Source organism: Aegilops tauschii, chromosome 5 (genome assembly GCF_002575655.3).
Source record: "Aegilops tauschii subsp. strangulata cultivar AL8/78 chromosome 5, Aet v6.0, whole genome shotgun sequence".
NCBI lineage: Eukaryota > Viridiplantae > Streptophyta > Magnoliopsida > Poales > Poaceae > Aegilops > Aegilops tauschii.
In genome coordinates this window covers 580,560,494-580,582,015 of record NC_053039.3, presented here as the reverse complement: position 1 = coordinate 580,582,015, position 21,522 = coordinate 580,560,494, and the positions used below count along the sequence as shown (strand labels likewise).

Genomic DNA, 21,522 nt, shown 5'->3' with positions numbered 1-21,522 from the left:
ATATAGAAGCTAATAAATAAAGACATTGATAATGATTTCAATGTATATCTCGTGTTTCAGCAAAGCATGCAATTAAAAGCTGCTTTTGCCTGTCTCAGCAGTACACTTAACATATTTTGTCTCTGTGTACAACTGACAGTAGACGCAATCAACACCAACCGACGGTAGAGCACCACTCCACGGGCGAAAGAGCTCATGTCACGCGCTCCGCGCCACCGCAACCCATCTACGCAGGCACGGCATTGCTCACTGACAGCCCATCTCCACCTACGCGTCCCTGGCCCCTCGTCCACGTGTTCCGTCCGCCCGTCCGTTTCTTCTCCCCGGGATCCCTCGTGCGCTTGTGCTTTACCTTGCACGCTCTGTCTCTGTAGCCTACTCCTCCCTCCCTCCCTCCCCATTGCTATGCCCGGAATCGAACCCTAGCCTGAGCTTGAGCGCGACCCTGATCCCCTGTTCGCCATGGATCGCCCGCCACATCTCGACTTCGACCTCAACGAGCCGCCCCCGCCGTCGCCACCGCCGGCGGTTCACCAGCCGCCCCCGCGCGAGTTCGCTGCCGCCATGCCCATTGTTGCTCCTCCTCTTCCGCCGCCGCCGCCACCACAGCTCCGGCCTCCCGCCAACGTGCAGGCCCACCTGCTGCTGCCGCACCATGCCCGCGAGCTAGCGCTGGCGTACCACCGTGCGGAATCCTGGAGGTTAGCTGCTGCTACGGCCAGTGCGCCCGCGACCGCTGGTTCATCGCTGGAGGTCCCGCCGCCGCCGGTTCTCCAGTCGCCCGCTTTTGCTCCTCCGCCGCTGCGGCCGCCGGTTCTGCGGTCGCCCGCTTTTGCTTCTCCGCCGCCGGTTCTCCGGTCGCCCGCTTTTGCTCCTCCGCCGCTGCCGCCGCCGGTTCTCCAGTCACCCACTTTTGCTCCTCCGCCGCCGCGGCCAGCCCAGCTCCCGCCTCCCGCCAACGTGCAGACCCAGCTGCTGGTCGTGCACCAAGCCCGCGAGATAGTGCTGGCGTACCACCGTGGGGAATTGTGGTGGAGGTCGGCCATTGCGGCCGCGACGGCAGGTTCGTCGGTGGAGGGGCTGCCTCCAGCGCCAGCGCAGCATCCGGGAGTAGCGGGGTGGGGCGGGAACCCGTGCGCGTCCTGCGGCCTCCCCGAGCTGCCGGGGACAACCGTAATCTGCGACGCCTGCGAACGTGGGTTCCACCAAGCCTGCGTCCACGTCGTGCGGCGGCCTCCGGTGGGCGTGAACGAGGGGTGGATGTGCCCGGAGTGTGCGCCAGGAGCCGTGCCGCTCGACATCTCCGTCCGAGACATCACCAGGCAGTTATGTCAGCTCCCTCTTGATAATTTACTTACGGTTTTACATCTGTTTTTGTTCAGCGAATTTTATATGTAGATCTAAGAAGTGCGTAGATTATTGTTGTTCATGCCGTCCGGAATTGCTTAGGGTAGTAAATCGGACGGAGGGAAAGTACTTTTCAGAAGGTTAGATCGATCGCTGATGTTTGGTTTGCTACTTCTTATGATTGTTGTTCATGCCGTCTTTGGATTTTTCTGCTTTGCTGACTGTTAATAACCCTGTGGCCTATAATTAGCATCTGGTAGCAGTGGCTTTTTAAAGCATTAATTAGCAAGAGTCCAGCATGCATAGTGTTGAGTAATTCGTAGTTTTTGCATGTTTCTTCCTGAGTTACTACAAAGAACAATGAGGGCATGCGCAATGATAATTCTATTTTGTTCTAGTTGTGGCACTAATTTGATTTATTGCACTGGGTTTTTCTTCTTGAGGAATTATTGCACTGGTATATATACTGGAGAAGTATATACTACATTTTTTTCAGGGATAAGTTTTTTTGAGTCGACTGAGGGATAAGTTTTTTAAGGGGTACTGACGGATAAGTATATAGTTGTAGCATTGTACGGGATCCGTAGAAGCCCAAAGTTAACCGCTGTATACCCAAGCCCAAAACAAGCCCATTTTAATGTTTTTTTTTAGAACAGCCCGTGTTTAATGTTTAGGTCAGCACCGTGAGTTGACTAGCCATCTCCAGTTCTCTTCTCAAAAAAAAAACATCTCCAGTTAGCGAGTCCCGCCGTCCCAGCCCGTGTAGATCGTTCTGCGCCTACCGCTGCGGTAGATCGCCAGACGCCACAGACCGACACCGCCGCGGCGCCATGATAGCGAGTCCCGCCGTCCCAGCCCGTGTAGATCCTGCTGCCGCGGTACCGATCGATGCGCCATGCCATCATCGAGTACACGAGCCCGGCGATCACTTGATTTATTCCTCCAGCAATCGAGCCTGAAGGTATACCGTGCAGTTATTTTTCTGGTAGATTTGTGCATTACCTATAGTCTAATTAACGGGCTGGCTTACGACGCAAGACCATTGATTAATTTATAAATTAGATGTGTCTTTCTTTTTTCCCTTGGTTTTGCTAAAGCACATCTAGATGTGCCCTAAGTGATCGTCAGGCTCGTGTCCATCTAATTAAGTCCTATGTCGTTGATTTTCGCGGGATTCGTGTGGGTGTTTTCTTTTTTTCCTTTTTCTCTTCTTTTTATGTTTGATTGAGTCACTTAGTTGTGTAGCAACTAGGTCACTCAATGTGCCATAGACAGACCCCAAGAAAAAATTAGATGTGCCTTTTTGTTTTGGGAGATGAGAGATGATTTATGACATTATTTGCTGTAGCTACAGATGATATCACCATACTGATTGATGAGTTTGATAGTTGTCAAGATAAATTTAATCCAGTAGAAAATAAGAACTTTTGAGCTGAGACATCACCAGGCAGTTATCTCAGCTCCCCCTTAATAATCTCCTTATGATTTTAGATCTTATTTTGATCAGTGAATTTTATATATGCTAGCTCTAAGAAGTAGGTAGATTGTTGTTCATGAAACGCCAGTAGTACTAATGGTGAGTCCAGTCGAGAACGTGACATGATGTTTAGTTTGCTACTTCTTATGACATGATGTCCAGTCGAGAACATAGCATATGAATCTAGTATGTTCTTTGGATTTTTCTGCTTTGCTTGACTATTGATAACACTGAGACCTAAATGACTTGGTTTAAAATAAATGCTATAATTAGCAACTGGTAGCAGTGGCTTTCTAAAGCATTAGTGCGGCATGGTATGTGTTGCATCTTATTTTAGGGGCTATTAAATTAGGTATTACACTGTAGTCTCATTCGTGGTCGTTACATGTTTCTCCCTGATTTACTACAAAGAACATGGTATATGAGATATTGTAGCTAATTTAATGTTGTCACCCTTTCACGACAGTGAGGGCATGCGCAATGATAATTTTATTTTGTTCTAGTTGTGGCGCTAATTTGATTTGTGTTACTAGTTTATTGAAGTAGGACACCTGCATGTTTGGGTCTTGACAGGTACATGCAGTTCAGCCTTAGGGAATTTTAAAATCACCATGACTTGCAATCTGTAGGAGAGAAATTTGTAGTTGTTCTTATTTTCTTTCAATGTGAAGGTATCTTATTGGTTTCTCTTGCATTGTTGCATGATATTGCTGTATGGCATTTTCTTTATCCAAAATTCCAGTGTGGAGATTTGAACTAGTTCTCTTTAATGTGTATCATGAACTCTTTTGTGGGTTCTCTTTCGGTCCATTAAGTTTGGGGTTAGGTATCACCTAGTCTGTTCCAGGAAATTAATGAATCTACCGGGTTCACAAGAGAAGATGATTTGGCTTGGTGTGATTAATTGGAGAATGGATCACTAGTAGTGAGTAGAAGGAAATGAAGCATCGGTGATGAAGGTGTCTGGCTGCGGAGCTGCGGATGGAAATTAATCTGGAGGAAATGGTAGCTGGGGATTCCGTTAGAACAATGGGCTAGCTATATTGATTGATTAACGATAGTACAATGGACCGGAACAACTGAAATACCACCAACAAAGAAGATCCATGATAAAACCAAGTTACATCAATGTCCTTTTGATCTAATGTTTGATGTTTCTCCATGTCTTCGGTGATGAAACCACAAAAGATCAAACCTGCACAAGCCAGGCCAACCATATATAGGTTTTGCACAGCCACATGAGTTGCCTAGCTCAAGTGGTGAGAACCTAATATGACCAAAAACCCCTTGCAAGGCAGGCTGCCAAACTGTTGCTCAGACATACAACTAGTAGAGAAGGCGCAAAGCCCAAATTAACGAGCATTGAGAATCACTAGCTCTACGAGGTAGATCGTGATGGCCACACTAGGGCGAGGATGGAGTTGGGAAACCACCATGGGGCCACCACCACCAAACACAAGCCTAACAAAGAAGGCACCTAAATGCCTTGACAGATAGGCTTACTGATGTATGGTAAGAGAGACAAAAAGAGGATGGGCGGAGTGCTCACATGGTCGATGGTTGAATGCACTCATGTACCACTGGTGCCACCTTCCCACAGAACTAGTTCTTTTGTATTCACATAATCCAGAAATCTTCTACAAGATTGAATGAAATCTACATTCTTGTCATGATAAGAATTTGTTGCGAGTCACAACATTGTGAACAGTATCTCTATCCTGCACTACAATGTATGGGACATCAAACAAACATGTACTGCGTCTTTCTGCTAGCATCCACGCCTAACCTATATCACCATGGCAATCTATTTCGGTGCCTCTTGTGTAGTTATCTTCGTGCCATTGCTCAATATCAGTGGACACGACTCTTGTTGTTAGCTTTCTTTCTTCAGATTTAGGATTGTCGGCCTTGACCTCTCGACCTCACTACGCATTCTTTAGCCAGATCTCTAAAGGATCTTTTTAATTTGGCATGTCCATGGTTATTTGTTACTCCATCGAGTTTTTTGTTTGTCTTCAACTTCATCCAAAGCCACAAAAATCTTCAATATTTTTGTCTCCTTTAGCCAGTAATTTCCTTGGATTGTCACAACCCTTCCTTATTTGACCAATTCCATTGAATCCTTTCCATTTCTTTCTTCCCTATGGTCCATCCTAATTCGATCGAGCATGGTCCAACTCCAATATCTTCTCTCACCCATGACTTGTTTTCCCTTATGTTTTTGTTTTTCGACAAAGGGTGTTTTTTATTAACTCATAGTGTAGCATTGAGTGATACAAGCATAATGAACACACACCCGATCTCTGCATAACTAAGATGCACACAGCCACCACTACAGACACACACAAGGATCACATTGGCAAAAAGAAAAGTCATATAAGACCGAATCTATGCCAAGGTGAAAGAAAGAAAAGAAAAAGTCTAAAGCGACACAACAGCGATCGATGATATATACAACGACCATCAACACCAACCATCTTTTGACAACATATTACTATGAGAAGGATTCTACAAAGGAAATGCCCTCATCAAAGAAATGACGTATAAGCGTTCCTGCCGTTGGATCCACCATCGAAGGCCAGATCATGGGTTTTCACCCTGAAGATCGGGTCCGAGAAAACTGCAAGCAATGCCTTCAACAGGGTAATCACGCAAAAGCACCGCCATTGCCAGGTATAACCAACCAAGGTTAGACCTAGGGTTTTCCCCCGGAGCTCAAGACCGGGTACTCCAGAAGCACCACCCAATTGAAATGATCATATGTTATCTCCTCCACTTCCCACGACCCCCGCAACTGCATATGCGCATGGTCATGACATGAGATGTCACGCAAGAGATGACCAGGCCCACATGAGCATGCGGTCGAACCACGACAAGATCCGCTTGCCAAAACACAACACATACTTTGATGAGGGCAGAAGGTCACATGCACCGCCCAAATCCCAAGTTTGAGACGATTAGGCATACCAACACCATCCTCGCAAGTGGCAGTATATGATAGATTTACATGAGACATCACCACATGTGGCAGCAGATTACACACGAACCTTGCTAGATCTTGAGGTCCAACCCTTCCGGCGACCATTTTTCAGCCGATGCCGCGTGGATGGAGGCAACGCTAGTTAGCCAAGCATGACCGATAGTACCCAACAGCGTATCGGCCATATCGGGCCCGATGGCTGCGACATCTGTTGCATGGCCACCGTCACATACCCTTTGGTACACGGGTGATGGTCGCGACATCTGTTGCATTGCCACCTCCTCATCCAACCATGCCATAACTCTGAGGAGGCGCTTTGGGAGCAGTGCTAGCCCCTGCTAGATGAATAGGCTCTCCAGATCAAGGACATGGTGGCTGTGTTGGCTCCCTTTCCTCCACCACTGGGGCGCGTGCGGCAAGACAACGCCATCGGGAATAGGAAGGCGTGATGTAGCCCCTGCCCAGCCACAAACTGATGCCGCTGTTGCATCACGTGTGCCATTACTGAGTCAAGCTGTCGCAAAGTACATCACCAAGGACTATTGGACGAAAACAGGAATGGAGGCTTGCCACCGTCGTCAGCTATGCAGGCAAGCCCGGCTGCCACTCCTGGCAGCGAGGAGGAGAAGATGCTCAGGAAGACGGCCGCCTGAAAATATGGATCGGCTGGCCGCCCGTGTCGTGCAGGCGGAGGATGCAGGAGCAGTTTTGGTTTGTTGCTTTCCCTAACATTGCCTGTTTGGCATTTATGTATACCCTTATAAGGAGTCAGCGACCATTGCCGCGGCTGAAAATTATCGTCACTATGTTTCTACTTGCGGCTGCTATTGCTAGTTTTAACTATTTCCATTATTTTTCATTAACGGGGCAACTCTTTCTTACACATTACTTGTAGATGGTCATTTTTTCTAACTCCTTATAAAGGTTCGATTGAGATGTGAACTTATCTTTCTTTCTGTCATTCGACCAACTATAAACATAGTTATGATGTGAAATTGGAATCGTCGTTGCGTCTGAACATTAAAAAGCTATTAGGTACTTTCTGAAGACTTGGAGTAGCAAACTCTCAAGGTTTAAGACAAATAATGTTTGATCGCCAGTGTCACTTGTATTTTGTGAGTTTAAGGAACCATGACACAATTCAGTGGATCTTCATAGGAGTCTAAGTGGGACCTTCTACACAAGCGATTAGTTAAGTTCATGAGACATTACATTTCAACGCACGCATCGATGGTGATTCTCGGAGGGGTATGCCATGGTATCCCCCTATCTAGCCAATGGCATCTATGTGAACTTCTATGTGACGATTTCGCCACACAAAGGGAATTACCTTAGGCCATGTAGGGGAGATGAATCAAGGAAGAGACATCATGCGAGCCATGTCATTGAGTAACCTCTTATATTGAGTTGACAACCTACATCCCAGAGGACTCACATATTGCAAGATCTATGAGAATCCTTGGGATTGAGGGTGTACTCGGTTTGCTCATGATCACATTGCCATATTTTCTGGATTGAAGATTTTTCCCATTTACCGATATCTTCATGGTGAACTTGCTAAGAGGAGCTTCCTATGTATGTAGAAGACCATATGCTTGAGAGGAAAACAATAAATGATGAAGTAAATTATCTCCCAATCATACATTCTCTTCTCTTGACTTGTGCCTCGTCCTATTCAAGGAGCAACCAACAACTTCCTATGACATCTACCGCGCCATGAACGAAGATACATAATTCCTTGTGCTCATCATTGATTTTGCCATCAAGTGTTCTTGGGGTAAGTTGGAGGCCAGAAACAACAATATGGTGGCCATACCCACCCATGGACACCTTCAAGAACATCAAACCGCCTACAATATGTTATGATCATATAGGAGGGTGTGGTGGAAACATTGGCCGCAATAAAGGAGCAACGGAACTCATCGTGTGATATCTTGATGCCACCCTGCCACCAACACCCTCGGTGTTGGTGACCCACTACCACCCTTGCCCACATTATGTCATTTCATCCTATTTTTCTACCGTTGGTGTCTCCACCAAAGAATAGGAAGTATGGTGTAATTTCATGATTAATGTCTTCACACCTTAGGGTGTTATTCGTCATCGGGTGGCGTGGAGCATGATCCATTCCTTGTAGCCTACAGGTACAAGTGCAGTGGATTTGATCGGATACTGCTCAGACCATGCCCTATACCACATTATTTTGTTGGATTTAGAAGCAGAGTGGATAGCACTAGGATGTAGATACAAATACAGATGATGTCGGAGCTAGACTTGGCAGGGTAGTGTACTGCCTCATTACGATAATAGACACAAGTGAACGGGTAATACACATGCGGAGAGTATTTAAATGTCAGACAAAATCACAAGAGTAAAGGGCATATATAACAACTAGAAGCACATAATAAACTCTAGAAGGCTGTAAACTTCCACAAGTAAAACACTAGGAGGCAACCACACCATGCCATAAACAAGTAATATCCATATGACAAGTTTGTTATTCAAGTTCTATAGAAGTCAGATTATCCTATTTAAGAGGGTTGGTTAATCTTGCTAAAAAACTCCATAATCCTAGTACCGTCGCATATTAGGAATAATATATCTAGTGTGCCGGGTTCGAAATCGGAGCATATAGTGTCTAGATGTAAAAAATCTCATACCATGTCCTATTTATAAATTGGATTCTTAAATGGTCCAGTTCAATACTTATCCAAATCACATTCCCCTCACATGTGGGTGACAGCAATATCATCTCTTAGTTTCGTTGCCTTATGGGGCCACAGCCTATGGCCTCGTGGAAATAAAAGTTGCATATTTCCTCGCATGGTGCCAGAAGTTATGTTTAGGGATTTGATTTTTACTCATGAAGCCGCAACTCGTCTCTCTCCTAATCTTTTTCTCCCGGTCTTCTCTAGTCGAGTTCCTCTTGATCTCTCACCACCATCTTCATCCCCTTGTTGTCGCTGCATCCCCTTGTTCCTAGCCACATTCGCATTGCCTAGATTGACAATCATTGCCTGTCTCGCTCTAATCAGGTTCACTCGGTAGCCGTTCCTCTCCATCGGGCCCGTTGGAAAGCCACTCTCGTGTGCCTTTGAGCGTCCACCCCACCCGTGTCCTTTTTGCCTGCCGACACACTCCCATCAATTGTAAGTGGGTCTACAAGGTTAAGACTGGTCGTGATGGTTCTCTTGAGCTCTACAAGGCTCGTCTTATTGCTCGTGGCTTTCATCATGAGAATGGTCATGCCTAAGACAAGGCATTTGCTCATGTTGCCCACATAAACACAGTTTGCACCCTTGTCGTGGCTTTTGTTCGACACTAGGTTGTCTCTCAACATGATGTCAAGAATGCCTTTCCTAATTGTGAGTTACCTGAGGTCTACCAGGGGATCCCTTAACAAGTTATGTATAGGAAACCCACTAATCATCTATTCTATTCTTCTTTTAACATGACAACCAACTAAAAAATAGCGTGCTATTTCGGCCTTATAGCGTTGCTATAGCATATCGGGAAGGGCCACGTTATGTTTTACCTAATTTGCTCGCTACGATGCTAATCCGGCGCTAAACAAAAAAACGTTTTAGCATTTTAGCATTCACACGACCCATCTGATATCGGCCCAACCCACTCTCACTCTCTCTCGTAGACGCAACAAATGCAACAGCCCATCGACCTAATCTAGCCGACTCGTGACCCTCATCCACCATTTTCCACTAGCTCAATAGCTCGTGACCTAGGGCGGCGGCGGCGGCATCTCATGACTCATGAGTGAAGGAGACGGCGGCGGTTCGTGAGCGGCAGCGGCTTCTCTTCCTCCCGTCTCCAAGTAGCGGCGTCAGCCACATCTCCAACTCCAACAAGTCAGTGGCGGCGCGCCGATGTCAGCCAAGCCGCCGGTGCTGGCAAGTCAGCCGGCAAGTGAGAGCATCCTCTCTTCATTCAGTCTCCAAGTAGCAGTGTCGGCTTCATTCTATTTCCTCGCCCAAGTCCCCATCCGCATCGTCCTCCTGCTGCTCCTGTCGCCGTGGCAGAGGAAGCTAGTCGCGCTGAACTTGCCGCCGCCTTGTTGCTCCTCGTCGCCAGCCGTTGCAATTTTTTCATTGAATAAAACATGTTGATTCTATGTTAGATCACCTATAGTGGAACTACAGTTTCCTATCTTAATTATAAGTACTTGGTATCAACCTAATACTACATCTGTTGTGCTTGATGGTATCGTATCTATGCGTGTCCACTTGTTCTTCTCTTGTATTACTAATTTACTATTGTTTGTCCTCTGCAAGCCCAAACCACTTCTGAATCTGGGTATGAAAGGAATGTGCATGTTTATGCCATGGAATTGGACCTTGTGCATGTATTGCTCCAGGAAAAAATGTAGTTGCTGAAATCCTTTATTTCTGGATATATTTGGCATTTTTTTGCAAAATGCTATTTTCAAATATAGCATGCTATTAGCGTGCTATAACTTGTGTAGCATCTGGAGAAGGGCGAAGCTATATTTGATTGTGTGCTATTTTTTGCGGGTATCGTGCTATTTTTTTTTCATTGATGACAACTCTCACATGGCTGCAAATTTTTCTGATCAGTTCATATGCATTTTACCCAATTGTTAGCAAATGACGCCTTTCCTTTATTAAGCATTTCAATATCATATACAGCCTATAAGATTAGGCGAGCATTTGTCAAACTGCTTAGTGATGGACTCTGGCCTGACTTCAAGTGTAGGTTAGAGTGCACTGATGTTATGGTTTTAGTCCTTTCCTATTTTGGTTGAGTTATTCCATACATATTGCAAGGATAGTCTCCTTTGGAGACTGGGCCATGGTCACATGTCAGATTGCTTGGTTCTTGTATTTTGAAAAGATATATTTCACACTAAATTTATAGAAAATGAATGTCGGTCAGAAAGTAACTTCTATGCTTTCGATCATCAACTCTCAAGTATTCCCTTTTTTTCTACTTCTCTTCTACTTATTTTAATATCACATTTAGATCCACATAAACACAAATGCTTATGTACTTACAGAAATCATTCAACCAGGTGTCCCTACACCAAATTGTTCTACTTTATTGGTTATATGTACAGCCATTTCTTGTAAGATATACATGCTGGAACAGTGATGTGGAATTTGTTAAAAGTACATAAAGTACCTACAGTGATTATTATCAAGACTTGGCCGTATATATGTGCCATCGTTCTGTACAATGTTTAGTTATCTTGATGATTGTTGTTCTGTACCTTTAGTGATTATTATGGCGTTGAATTTTCTCAATTGTCTTTGCATATCAGTGTGTTAAGAAGTTTACAACCATAACAGTTGTGAATAGGTTGCGTTCCATTAATTCTCAGTAGTACTGTAAACTAAATTGTAGAACAATCAAATCATTAATATCCTTCCATTGTTTTAGGCTACTTTTATGTGCTATGCTGAAGAGAATAAGCGTTGAAAGCATGCTTGCATTTTCTATAGCTGGTTCATTGTGTTACAGAGCAGTGCTTTCATTACTCTACATGATGCTCGCTGTTTTATTGTCACATGGTTATTGTTTTGACTACTCTTGAAAGATCTGTTTGGAGTACAAAAAAAAAACTTCTGATTTCTTGAAATTCTGTTTATGCAAAAAAAAACTTGTCACAACTATTTTGCGATAAAATTTATAAAATGGACTGTTTTTGGGTGCTCTGAAATAATAATATCAGAAATGTTATAGGAAATTTTCTAATAACCTTTGTTGTACAGACATTATCATCAGTAGAGTTAATATTTTCTTTTGATCCTCGCAGAGTAAGTGTTGCTGATGGAGCTCATTTGATTGAATTGGCTACTCCACATTTTGAGGGGCTGCAGTTGAATAATACAACTCCTTTTGGTAAGGATATTAGAGCAATCATATGTACTGCAAGAGAGATGTATTTGCTTTTTGTTGGAGATTTCCACACCTTTTAATCTTTTATGCACTGTAACTTTTTAGATAACAATTTGCTGTGCTAACACCATCAAGATAAACTTCTGCTTGCCCCATGTTCAGTGCATGTGCGGCCACTTAGGCGTAGTATGTGTTTATCCATAAAGGGCAATTTTAATTCCAGTTCCAAAAAACTATGGGTCATGCTACCGTTTTAATGCTATAGTTGACTGGTCTCTAATGTAACTATTGACCATCATTTGTGGTGCATCTTATAATAATCTACTTCTGGCTATCATGTTGCAGATGGGAATCACTTTATGCCAGCATTTAGTCTTCCTCGTTGTTTTAGCACGAGACAACAATTTCCTCCTGTGGATCAAAATTTCATTGCTGATGGAAACATAGACCAGAGGTCAAATCATACACGCGGCAGGAGAAGAGATTTTCCACAAAAATCAGCATTTCGCAAGTTTTCTGAGAAGCACGAGTTTGGAAGTTCCAGCACTTTTACGGAGCCATCATTTTTTACGAAAGCAAAAACCCCGAGTCCTGCAGAAGAAAGAAATCCACCAAAGCCTCCAAAATTTCTTGCGGAAAATTGCAACCGTCAACAACATCATCACAGTGTGAGTATCTCATTACCTGTTTCAGATTCTGTTTCTTCATCCTGTGCCCATTTTAGATGTTATTGTTTCCTACTGGTACAGCCTTTGTTTTTTTATACTGCAGTTCTCTTATCTTACGTTCACTTTGGTGCTGATTTTGATAACACTGCTTTATTGTGTTGTTACTCTAGGTTGGCCTACCTGTTCAATATCAAGATTTCTTCATAACTAACTTGGGAGAAATCGATAAACATGCAAGCTACCACAATTGCCACCAGATATGGCCGGTGGGTTTTACATCTTACTGGCATGATAGAGTCACTGGTTCACTATTTGAGTGTGAGGTGTGTGATGGAGGGAGTTTTGCGCCTTTGTTTAAGGTCAGAAGGTTACCATGTTCAGTGTTCCCCCTTCCAGAAGCCTCGACCATTCTCTCTCAGAATGGTGCAAGAAAGGCCGCTGAAACAAAGGAAAGTAGCAGTTTTATTCGAGATACTGCTAATGATATGGATGATGATATTTATATGATGGTGGATACTCCCTCTGAGACCAGTCAAGATTTCTTATCAATTTTTACCAGTGATACGGAGGATCAAAGGACTTCTTCATGTCGCAATGATGTACAGAGCTCAAATATGATGTCACAAATACTACCATCAAATTCTGAGAATGTTCCACCAGGTAAAGAAGCCAATATTAATGACCAAATTGGTGAGTTTACATTTGAGGGAACATCGCCCTCTTCAGTATGGGGGATGATTTCTTCTGCTATGGTGGAAGCATGTGAAAAAATGTATAAGGAACATGGGCATCTGGTATTCTCATGCACACACAGCAGCGAAAATTATTTATTAAACAAGGGGAGGGGATGTCAGAACTTTGATGGTCCTTACGCTCCCTTAACTAGATTTTGCTCATCCAATGGCCCCAGTATACCACGAGTTACAGAAAAGAAGAATGATGTGGAATCTACTTATACATTACTGAAGAATTGGTTATGCCATGATAGAATTGGGCTTGATTTGGAATTTGTTCAAGAAATTGTGGAGTCTCTTCCTAGATCCAGGTCTTGCATAAACTACCAGTTCTTGTGCAATAGGGCAGAATTTCGTTCTTCTGTAACAGTTGCAAGTGGTTTACTTTTATCTGTGCATAAAGATGGTCAAAGTAATGTAGATACACCATATGGTAGACATGGTGGGGTGGCTGGGCTACACGATCCTGCTCAGCCCAGCGGTTCTAGCATCCGCAAGCTACCTCCGGGGCGTCCTATTAGCCATAAGCTTCAACTAGAATCGGCGGCAGATGTTTTCCAGGTAGCTCTTTACATATCTTTCACTGTTTCTACTATTTGAGAAACACATCTTTACAAAGTTGTGCATTTCATTTTTATTCTTGCATCCATCTTATTGAAAATTTCTTGCAGATATGGGAGTTCTTGGGGCGCTTTGCTGAAATCATTGATCTCAAAGAAGTGCCTTCATATGAACAATTAGAAGATGAACTTGCTGACCCATGGCCAATTTGTGCAAGTCAGAAAGAAACACTGTCAAAGGGCATTCAGGAATGTAGGGATTACTCTTCACCAATGAATTCCCCTGCAAATGCTTCTACATCACATTCAAATAGTGAGTCTGGTCTCTCTAATAATGAAGAGATTGTGTCTATATTTATTCCTGTTGAAACTTCCTCTATGAAGGAAGCTCGTCTAGATAAATTGGCAGCCCAGACACTTGGGAGGTGCACTGGTACAATATTGCCCGGCGTTCATCTTGCACTCATTAAGGTTCTTTTTGGTGAGGTATTATCAAAGCTCAGCATTGACCCCAAAGAATCAAAACCCAGGCGCGGAAGAAAGGACACTGAGAGCCTTATTTCAACAAAGGATTTTAACTTTGATATGCTAACTGCTAACAAGTTGACTTGGCCAGAGTTGGCTAGAAGGTATATGTTAGCTATTTCTTCCATAAATGGGTGCATGGATGTGTCAGATATTTCCAGTCGAGAAAGGGTGAAGTTATTCCGCTGCCTACACGGTGATGGTGGCATCCTGTGCGGAGCAGTACCTGGGGTTGCCGGCATGGAGAAGGATGCCCTGGTAAGCATTTTATTTCAACAATTAGCTGAACCTTGTGATTCATTTGGATCATTCCTTCCTTTCCTTCTTCAATCAGACATGAGTTGTCTTTAGCTTGCTGTATGCTATGGTTATTTGCTATCTGTTTTTAGACTTTTCTTTTAACTTTTTGTTTCCATTTATGAATATTTGCTTTGATTGCAACCCTGTACAATTATTTTATACACATTAACTCTACATAATAGTATGTTTCTATGTTGTTTCCATGAGGGACATAACACATATCCCTGTTTTATCCTGCTTAGGAAAAAACCTTGGTTTTTTGGTTACCTGTCACCATCAGTATTGCTTTCTGTTTTTTAGGGTAAAACAACAGGGAATGCCATTACTCTGTATTTATATGTATTTCGTAGTGATAATAAAAAGAGGTATGTACAAGCCTAGCAAGGCGAGCATATATAATCAGTTACGAGACTCTGCCCATTTGTTTTTTTCTATGATATTTTTCAGAGCTTTTCCACCTGTTTGCAGGAATTTTGTTGTTAATATTATCTGTGGAGACAAGATTCTTGATTTTGCTTATTTGGCTGGAGATATCTTGACTACATTGATTCCTTGTCCAGCTGTGTGATATTTTGATAATATCGAATATACTTTATAAGGATGTTGTGTTGCGTTCGTTGTGAGATATTATAAATTTCCCATGTTCTTATTTTAGACGATGGTAAAATTTATGTTTATTTTTGCTGCACTGTAATTATTGTCTTGTACTTTCAGCTGCTTCTGGAGGCAGAGAATTTGATATGCAGTTCTCTATCAAGTGAAGGAAACAAGGTTTATATGATGGATTACAAGTATTCTGCTGAGGTGCCTATTGCTGATAACAGAACATTGCCAGATTGGGCAGAAGCACTAGAGCCTGTGAGAAAATTACCGACAAATGTGGGAACGAGAATTAGAAATTGTGTTTATGAAGCTTTGGACCGAAAACCACCAGAATGGGCAAGGAAAATTTTGGAACATTCGATAAGTAAAGAGGTCTACAAGGCTAATGCATCTGGACGAACCAAGGTTAGTAATGCTCCTGCAGGCTGCAGTCATTGTATTCTTGTTGTTCCAGACTGCGTTTAATTTCCTTTTTCTGGCTTCGACCTGCTCTCAGGCCCTTATAAAAACCTTTTTATTGATAGATCGAGCTGCAATGCTTATGGTGTTTTTCTCTTAAAAAGTAACGAGTTGCAAAAATAAAAGTATGAGTTTGTATTAGTTTATGTTTTAGTACCGTTTGTTGTGTGGGTTGCGGTCTAGATTACAGCTCCTCATTTTTTTTGCCCTTGGCCGTCAATACAAATGCATAAATTCCGTTTTCTAGTTCCCCTAACACTTCTTTTGTTTTACTATTTTATGTGATGAAGTACTGTATCCCTTTAAAAGGATGACAGGAATCGTTGTAGAATTTTGTTTGAAACCTTGGAAAACAGTCAGATGATGTATTTTGTATTTACATGTTTTTGTTTATTTAGCCTGGGCAGGAAACTTCGGTTAACATGAACTTTCTGTCAGCATCGCAGTTTAACCAAAGTTTTACTATATATATAGCTGCCCGAAGAGAAATCAGTGCATAGCATGGCCATGCTTATGTTGTGAAATGTATTCGCCCGCTGCCTTGTTAGACTTATTCGTTGCCATGATACTTTTCTCTATCTTTTATTTTGAGGACCCTTGTGACTAGGGGACTTTGGAAAATACAGTAAACATTTTTTTTTCTTTTTACAGAAAGCTGTTTTATCTGTGTTGTCAGAGGCATGCCGTGCAATAGTGCCACAAAAGCCTGAAAACCCAAGAAATGAAAGGAAAACTATTTCCATCTCAGAGATTATCTTGAAGAAGTGTCGTATTGCCCTGCGCCATGCCATTTCCTCAGATGAATATAAGCTTTTTGGGGATCTGCTTGGAACTATTGTAGTGAACTCTAATGAGTATGAGGATGAGGGCATCCTTGGGTTTTCTGGTATGGTGCCACGCCCTTTGGACTTCCGCACAATTGATATAAGGTTGGCTATGGGAGCTTACTGTGGATCCTGGGAGACTTTTTTTGAGGATGTGCAAGAGGTACATTTTTCTTAACACCCTTTTTGTATTATGCCATGGTCACGCATGGGATATTTTCTCAGATTTTCCATGGATGACTTCATGTGCCTGCAAATACTCCTGCACAAGCTAACTGTTAACTTGGTTTTCTAGTTTCAGCACACTGTCTGTTAGCTTGTGCACAAACTACAAAATTTGCTGATCTGTTATGTTTACCTGCAGGTAATCCGTAATCTGTATGCTGTATGTGCCGATCGAACGGATATAGTGGAACTGGTTGCAGATTTCTCTAAGAGTTTTGAATTGTATAAGACAGAGGTTTGTTATCCCTCTCTGTATGGTAGTTTACTGCTTCGAACACCTACTTTTCAACTGGTTAAAGGACATTTTTAGCAAATTGTGTCTTTTGATTGCAGAACATGCTCTGTGTTTCCTTGTTGTTTGATCAAGATAATATTGCAAATAGAAAAAGAACTGGGTCACTTAGTTAGCTTTATACCATCTCATTGGGATTATCTATGCTGATTTGAGCATATATTAGCTTACTGTTAAATTTCCTGTTTACTAAGTTATATTATTTCTAAGGATTTTAGTAAACCTTTTGGCTTTCTGTTCTTTTTACATGGCTGGTGCAGGTGCTTGACCTTGTTCAGAGATTTGATAGTTACCTCTCTAATGAGAATACTGGTTCAGAAATCCATGAGGAGCTACATGACATTGTGACTGCAGCGACCAAATTACCTAAAGCTCCATGGGAGGTGGGTATTTGCAAAGTATGTGGCATTGATAGAGATGATCACATTGTTCTCTTGTGTGATGGCTGCGACGCGGAGTACCATACTTATTGCCTGAGACCACCACTAACTCGTATACCACGAGGAAACTGGTTCTGCCCATCGTGCAAGTTAAAGCCAGAGAGATCACATCTTGACCAGGGTGCTCAGGATTTTAAACGACAGCGAAAAGGAGCAGAGTCTCATGCATTTCACGGCAAACCATCGTGCATGTTAGCTCAAAACAAATCACATCTTGACCAGGCTACTCAGGATTTGAAACCACAACGGAAAGGACCCTATCATGACATGCTTATTAAGTTAGCTGCAACAGTGGCACAAAAGGAGTACTGGGAGCTTAGCACACAAGAGGTATGGTTTTCTCTTCTATGTTTCAAGTAGATATCTCTACTATTTACTGTTTGGAAGTTTTAGTTCTTTGTGTATTGCACATTTCGCTATATTCCTTTATATGATTTTACTTGACCTAATAATTTCTCTGTGTTGATTTTCATAGTGGACAAAGTGACAACCTACATTGTCTAACATTTATCTTCAAAATGCAGAGAATAGATATGCTGAAATTTCTTTGTGATGAAATGCTCAACACAGTCCTGATAAGAGAACATATAGAAAAATGTCCAGATAAGTTCAATGATCTCCAGAAGAAGTTTTATGCTTTGAATTATGAATTGAAGGATCTTAAAGATAAGGAGGAAATGAGGACTTCATATGGTGAAATGGATACTTTATCGGACCAGATTTCAAAAGTGCAGGAGTCAATTGGCACAGTAGAGTCAGAGCTTAATATGGCATGCCTGAGAAGAGATTTTCTGGGAAAGGATTCCTTGGGTCGACTGTACTGGGTGTTAGGACGATCTGGTAAACGTCCTTTACTGGTCGCTGATGGAAGCATGCTGATAAGCAATGAGAGGGACCCACCATCCACTTCTGATTGTAAAGGGTGGAATTCTGCATCTGTCGTTGTTTATGAATTGGATGAAGAAATCCATAGCCTTGTTGACTGGCTAAGGGAATACGATCCAAGGGAGAAGGAGCTGAAACGTGCTATCCAACAGTGGCAGTGGCAGCGGCAGCGGCAGAGGCATCTTCATCACCAGCTGGGTAATTTTGTTCTCAGTGATCCTCCAGTATCATCCAAGGGGTCATCGAACAGCAGCGAGCAGCAGCTTATGGAACTTCCCAGTACCAAGGCTGCAGCAATTTTGGGGAAAACATGCCGCTGCGACTGCTTAGAGCCTATATGGCCTGCTCAACACCACTGCACAGCATGTCACGAGACTTACTTCACATCAACGGAGTATGAAGATCATGCTGGAAAGTGCAATGGACATGTTAACAAGGACAAGGATTCTTCGGTTGATCCTAGCTCCACCACTGAGTCCACAAAACTCAAGTCATGCCCATATGACTTTGAACAGATTAGCAGAAAATTTGTCACCAATGATTCAAACAAGGAGATAGTGAAGGATATTGGACTCATTGGATCAAACGGAGTTCCGTCTTTTGTCCCTTCACGTGCAGCTTTTATTGATCCTCCAGTCATTCTGAATAAAAACAAAAAGCAAGATGACATCCGAAATGATGATTGTATTTCCAGCTCCTTAGAGGAATGCCAGGCAATGTCTGCACAAAATTTAGGGCAGGAGGGGTCCAATTCTGCTCAAGATTGTCCTGCAGCTAGTACTTCCTGTGATGAAAATGTGTCAAAAAGTAAGGAGCCAGCCCCTGATACTGATACTACTTCCTGTGAGGAAGCAGCATCTTCTGCAACAGACAAGCCAACAAGATTGCTGGCTGTTAACGGTGGCTTGGTTCCGGAGTCATCATTGAGACCTGTTACAGGAAGAAACTCCCATATCCTAAAGCAACAGAAGATCAATTTGCTTGATATAGAAGCAGCCTTGCCTGAGGAAGCTTTCAGAGCCTCAAAGTCTCAACAAATGAGAAGGCGTTCATGGCGTTCTTTTGTGAAGCGTGCAGAATCAATATCCGAGGTGACTTCATCATCTATTTCTTCACCTTAATTTGTGCCACAAAAAAAGTGTTTATTATTTTTGTGCCTGTCCATTATATTAAAAGCTCTCTAACATCATCATCTCCATACAAAATAAATGCTTGAGAGGGCTGTTATTAGCCACTGTACTGATTAATCGTATCTATACTGTGCCTCTTCCAGATGGTACTGGCGACCAGCATGTTGGAGAGAGTGATAAAATCCGAGTTCTTGAAAAATGATTGGTGGTACTGGTCCTCCTTCACAGTAGCTATCAAGACCTCAACTGTATCCTCACTCGCTCTCAGGATCTACACTCTCGACGACTGTATCATGTACACCAAGGAGCCAAGCACCGTGCCGCCGGCTGACAGTACAAAAGTTGTGAACAACGGGAGGAAGGGGAAAGAGCCAGAACCGTCAGCGTCGTAATTTGCGCCGCTCGATTTATTGTATACCCCAAACTTAGATGTTCCGCAGACAGTTCAACAATAATATGACGCTGTGGTGACAGAGATGGTACTATAGACAGAGTTTGGTTATTATGTGGTCCCTTGAGGCTTTAGGGATAGCTTTGATTCTGGTGTTCCTGCAAGGGTGCAACCTTGACCGTTCATCTTAATATAAGTCAGATTTATCAGACTATATAGTTGTGCGCCTTAGATATGTTTGGGCCAGCAAAGAAGGAAAGTGTGTTGTTTCGAGGATGGTAGCGGCAAAGAGCTGGCGTTTAATTTTTCCGCCGGGAGCAGCTGCAATGCATGAGAGCGTACTAGTTTTTCCTTTCGGGCTAACCTGTTTTGGCTTTCAGGGTCAGGGATACAGATCATTTATGTTAGGTCTGAAAACCCGAGGATCTGGTGCCATTTAATTTGTACTCACATTCACATGATTGTCAATACTCTGGCACTGCTCCAGCACATAGTTCATCACCTCACTGGTGAATTTGCCATGAAGGACATGAGCCCTCTGCACTTCTTCCTTGGTTTTTTTTTCAGAGAGATTCTTCCTTGGTATTCGTGTCACGCGCACCGCGGGTTGCTTCTTCCTTTCCCAACAGCAGTACGCCGAAGACTTGCTTGACCGTGCTGGCATTGACACCTGCAAATCCTCCCCCACGCCAATTGACAGCAATGGCAAGCTCCAGCGGGCTGATGGGCCGCGCGTCGACGATTCCTCCGCCTACCGCAGCCTCGCCGAAGCGCTGCGGGCGAGGTTTTTTTTTAAGCTAACCACATGCTTTATTCATTTATCAATTTGAGAGCATACAATTGGGGAAAAAGCTTGGGAACAGCCAGGGGCGTCCGCTGCCTCCAATGCGTGACGCATGTCCCAAGTGTGGCCCGCCCACCACACTATTCTCCATTATCTCACTGGCCACTACATCTTCGTTGTAATATTTTCCGCAACATCACCTATGTTGAAAAAAGTAAAGACGTAAAAAAAATCTGCAACAAGTCCTCTATTGCAAAAAAATGCAACAAGACCTCTGTTACAAAAAGAATTATACAACAAGACTGTGTGTTGCAAAAGTGAGGACAACGCTCAGCCACAAGATTACTTAGGATCTGACGGCTCGCAGCCTGGCAGATCTTTTAAAATGATCCGCCGACAACACATAGCACGTCCCATACAAAATGATATCAGGACGATGTATAAGCCAAAGATGGCACCCTACTGATAAACCTAACACATGCTTCGCGAGGCTATATGCTTGAAATAGAGATTCTTCCCTCAAAGATGAAGGAGGTCTTATGAATCTCAGAAGCGATGACAAGAGGAGGAAAGCACATCATCCCCATCCCCCCTCCCACGGCGTGCGGGCACCTCCCGCCTCCCTCCTCATGCCTCCCTCCCCTCGCCTCTCGGCTCGGCAGGCGAGGGCCTACGGGTCGAGTGGCGGCGCGGCGGCAGCAGCTGGCGACGGCGACGCGAGTTGTGGTCGGCGGCCTGAAGGGGCTGCAGCGGAGGTGGTGCGCGGTGGGCTTCAGCGGCGGCAGATGACCAGATCTGGTACCAGTCGGCGAGGGCCACGGGCGGCGCGGACTATGGGCGTCCGCCCCTGCCGTGGCCTCGGCTGGTGGTGGTGGAGGCGCAGCGGCGGTGGCAGATGGGCGTGTTGGTTGGGATCCAGGCATCCTGTCAGCTGGACGACGGCGACAGGGCAATTAGGCTCCCCGGTGAGTATTCTTGCCGTTCAGCAACAATCCTTGGGTCCCCCTTGCCGGTGGCCGGGTTTTGC

At 43.7% G+C, this 21,522-nt stretch overlaps 1 protein-coding gene across 1 annotated transcript; it reads left to right on the top strand.

The window, feature by feature from the left end:
• Positions 1 to 330: 330 nt before the first annotated feature.
• LOC109755267 (methyl-CpG-binding domain-containing protein 9-like) lies at positions 331 to 19,925 on the top strand. The gene is made up of 11 exons (XM_045229410.2): positions 331 to 1,325; positions 11,593 to 11,678; positions 12,021 to 12,343; positions 12,514 to 13,638; positions 13,749 to 14,420; positions 15,177 to 15,470; positions 16,176 to 16,511; positions 16,713 to 16,808; positions 17,126 to 17,635; positions 17,830 to 19,281; positions 19,464 to 19,925. Exons 1-11 carry the CDS (start codon positions 463 to 465, stop codon positions 19,710 to 19,712), a joined length of 6,006 nt encoding a protein of 2,001 aa, XP_045085345.1. The 5' UTR covers positions 331 to 462; the 3' UTR covers positions 19,713 to 19,925.
• The last annotated feature ends 1,597 nt before the right edge of the window (positions 19,926 to 21,522 follow it).

Coding starts and splice junctions, on each gene's coding strand:
- LOC109755267 (XM_045229410.2), top strand. CDS start 463: ATGGATCGCCCGCCACATCTCGACTTCGACCTCAACGAGCCGCCCCCG. Junction 1,326..11,592: donor GTCCGAGACATCACCAGGCA/GTTATGTCAGCT, acceptor TGATCCTCGCAG/AGTAAGTGTTGCTGATGGAG. Junction 15,471..16,175: donor ATGCATCTGGACGAACCAAG/GTTAGTAATGCT, acceptor TTCTTTTTACAG/AAAGCTGTTTTATCTGTGTT.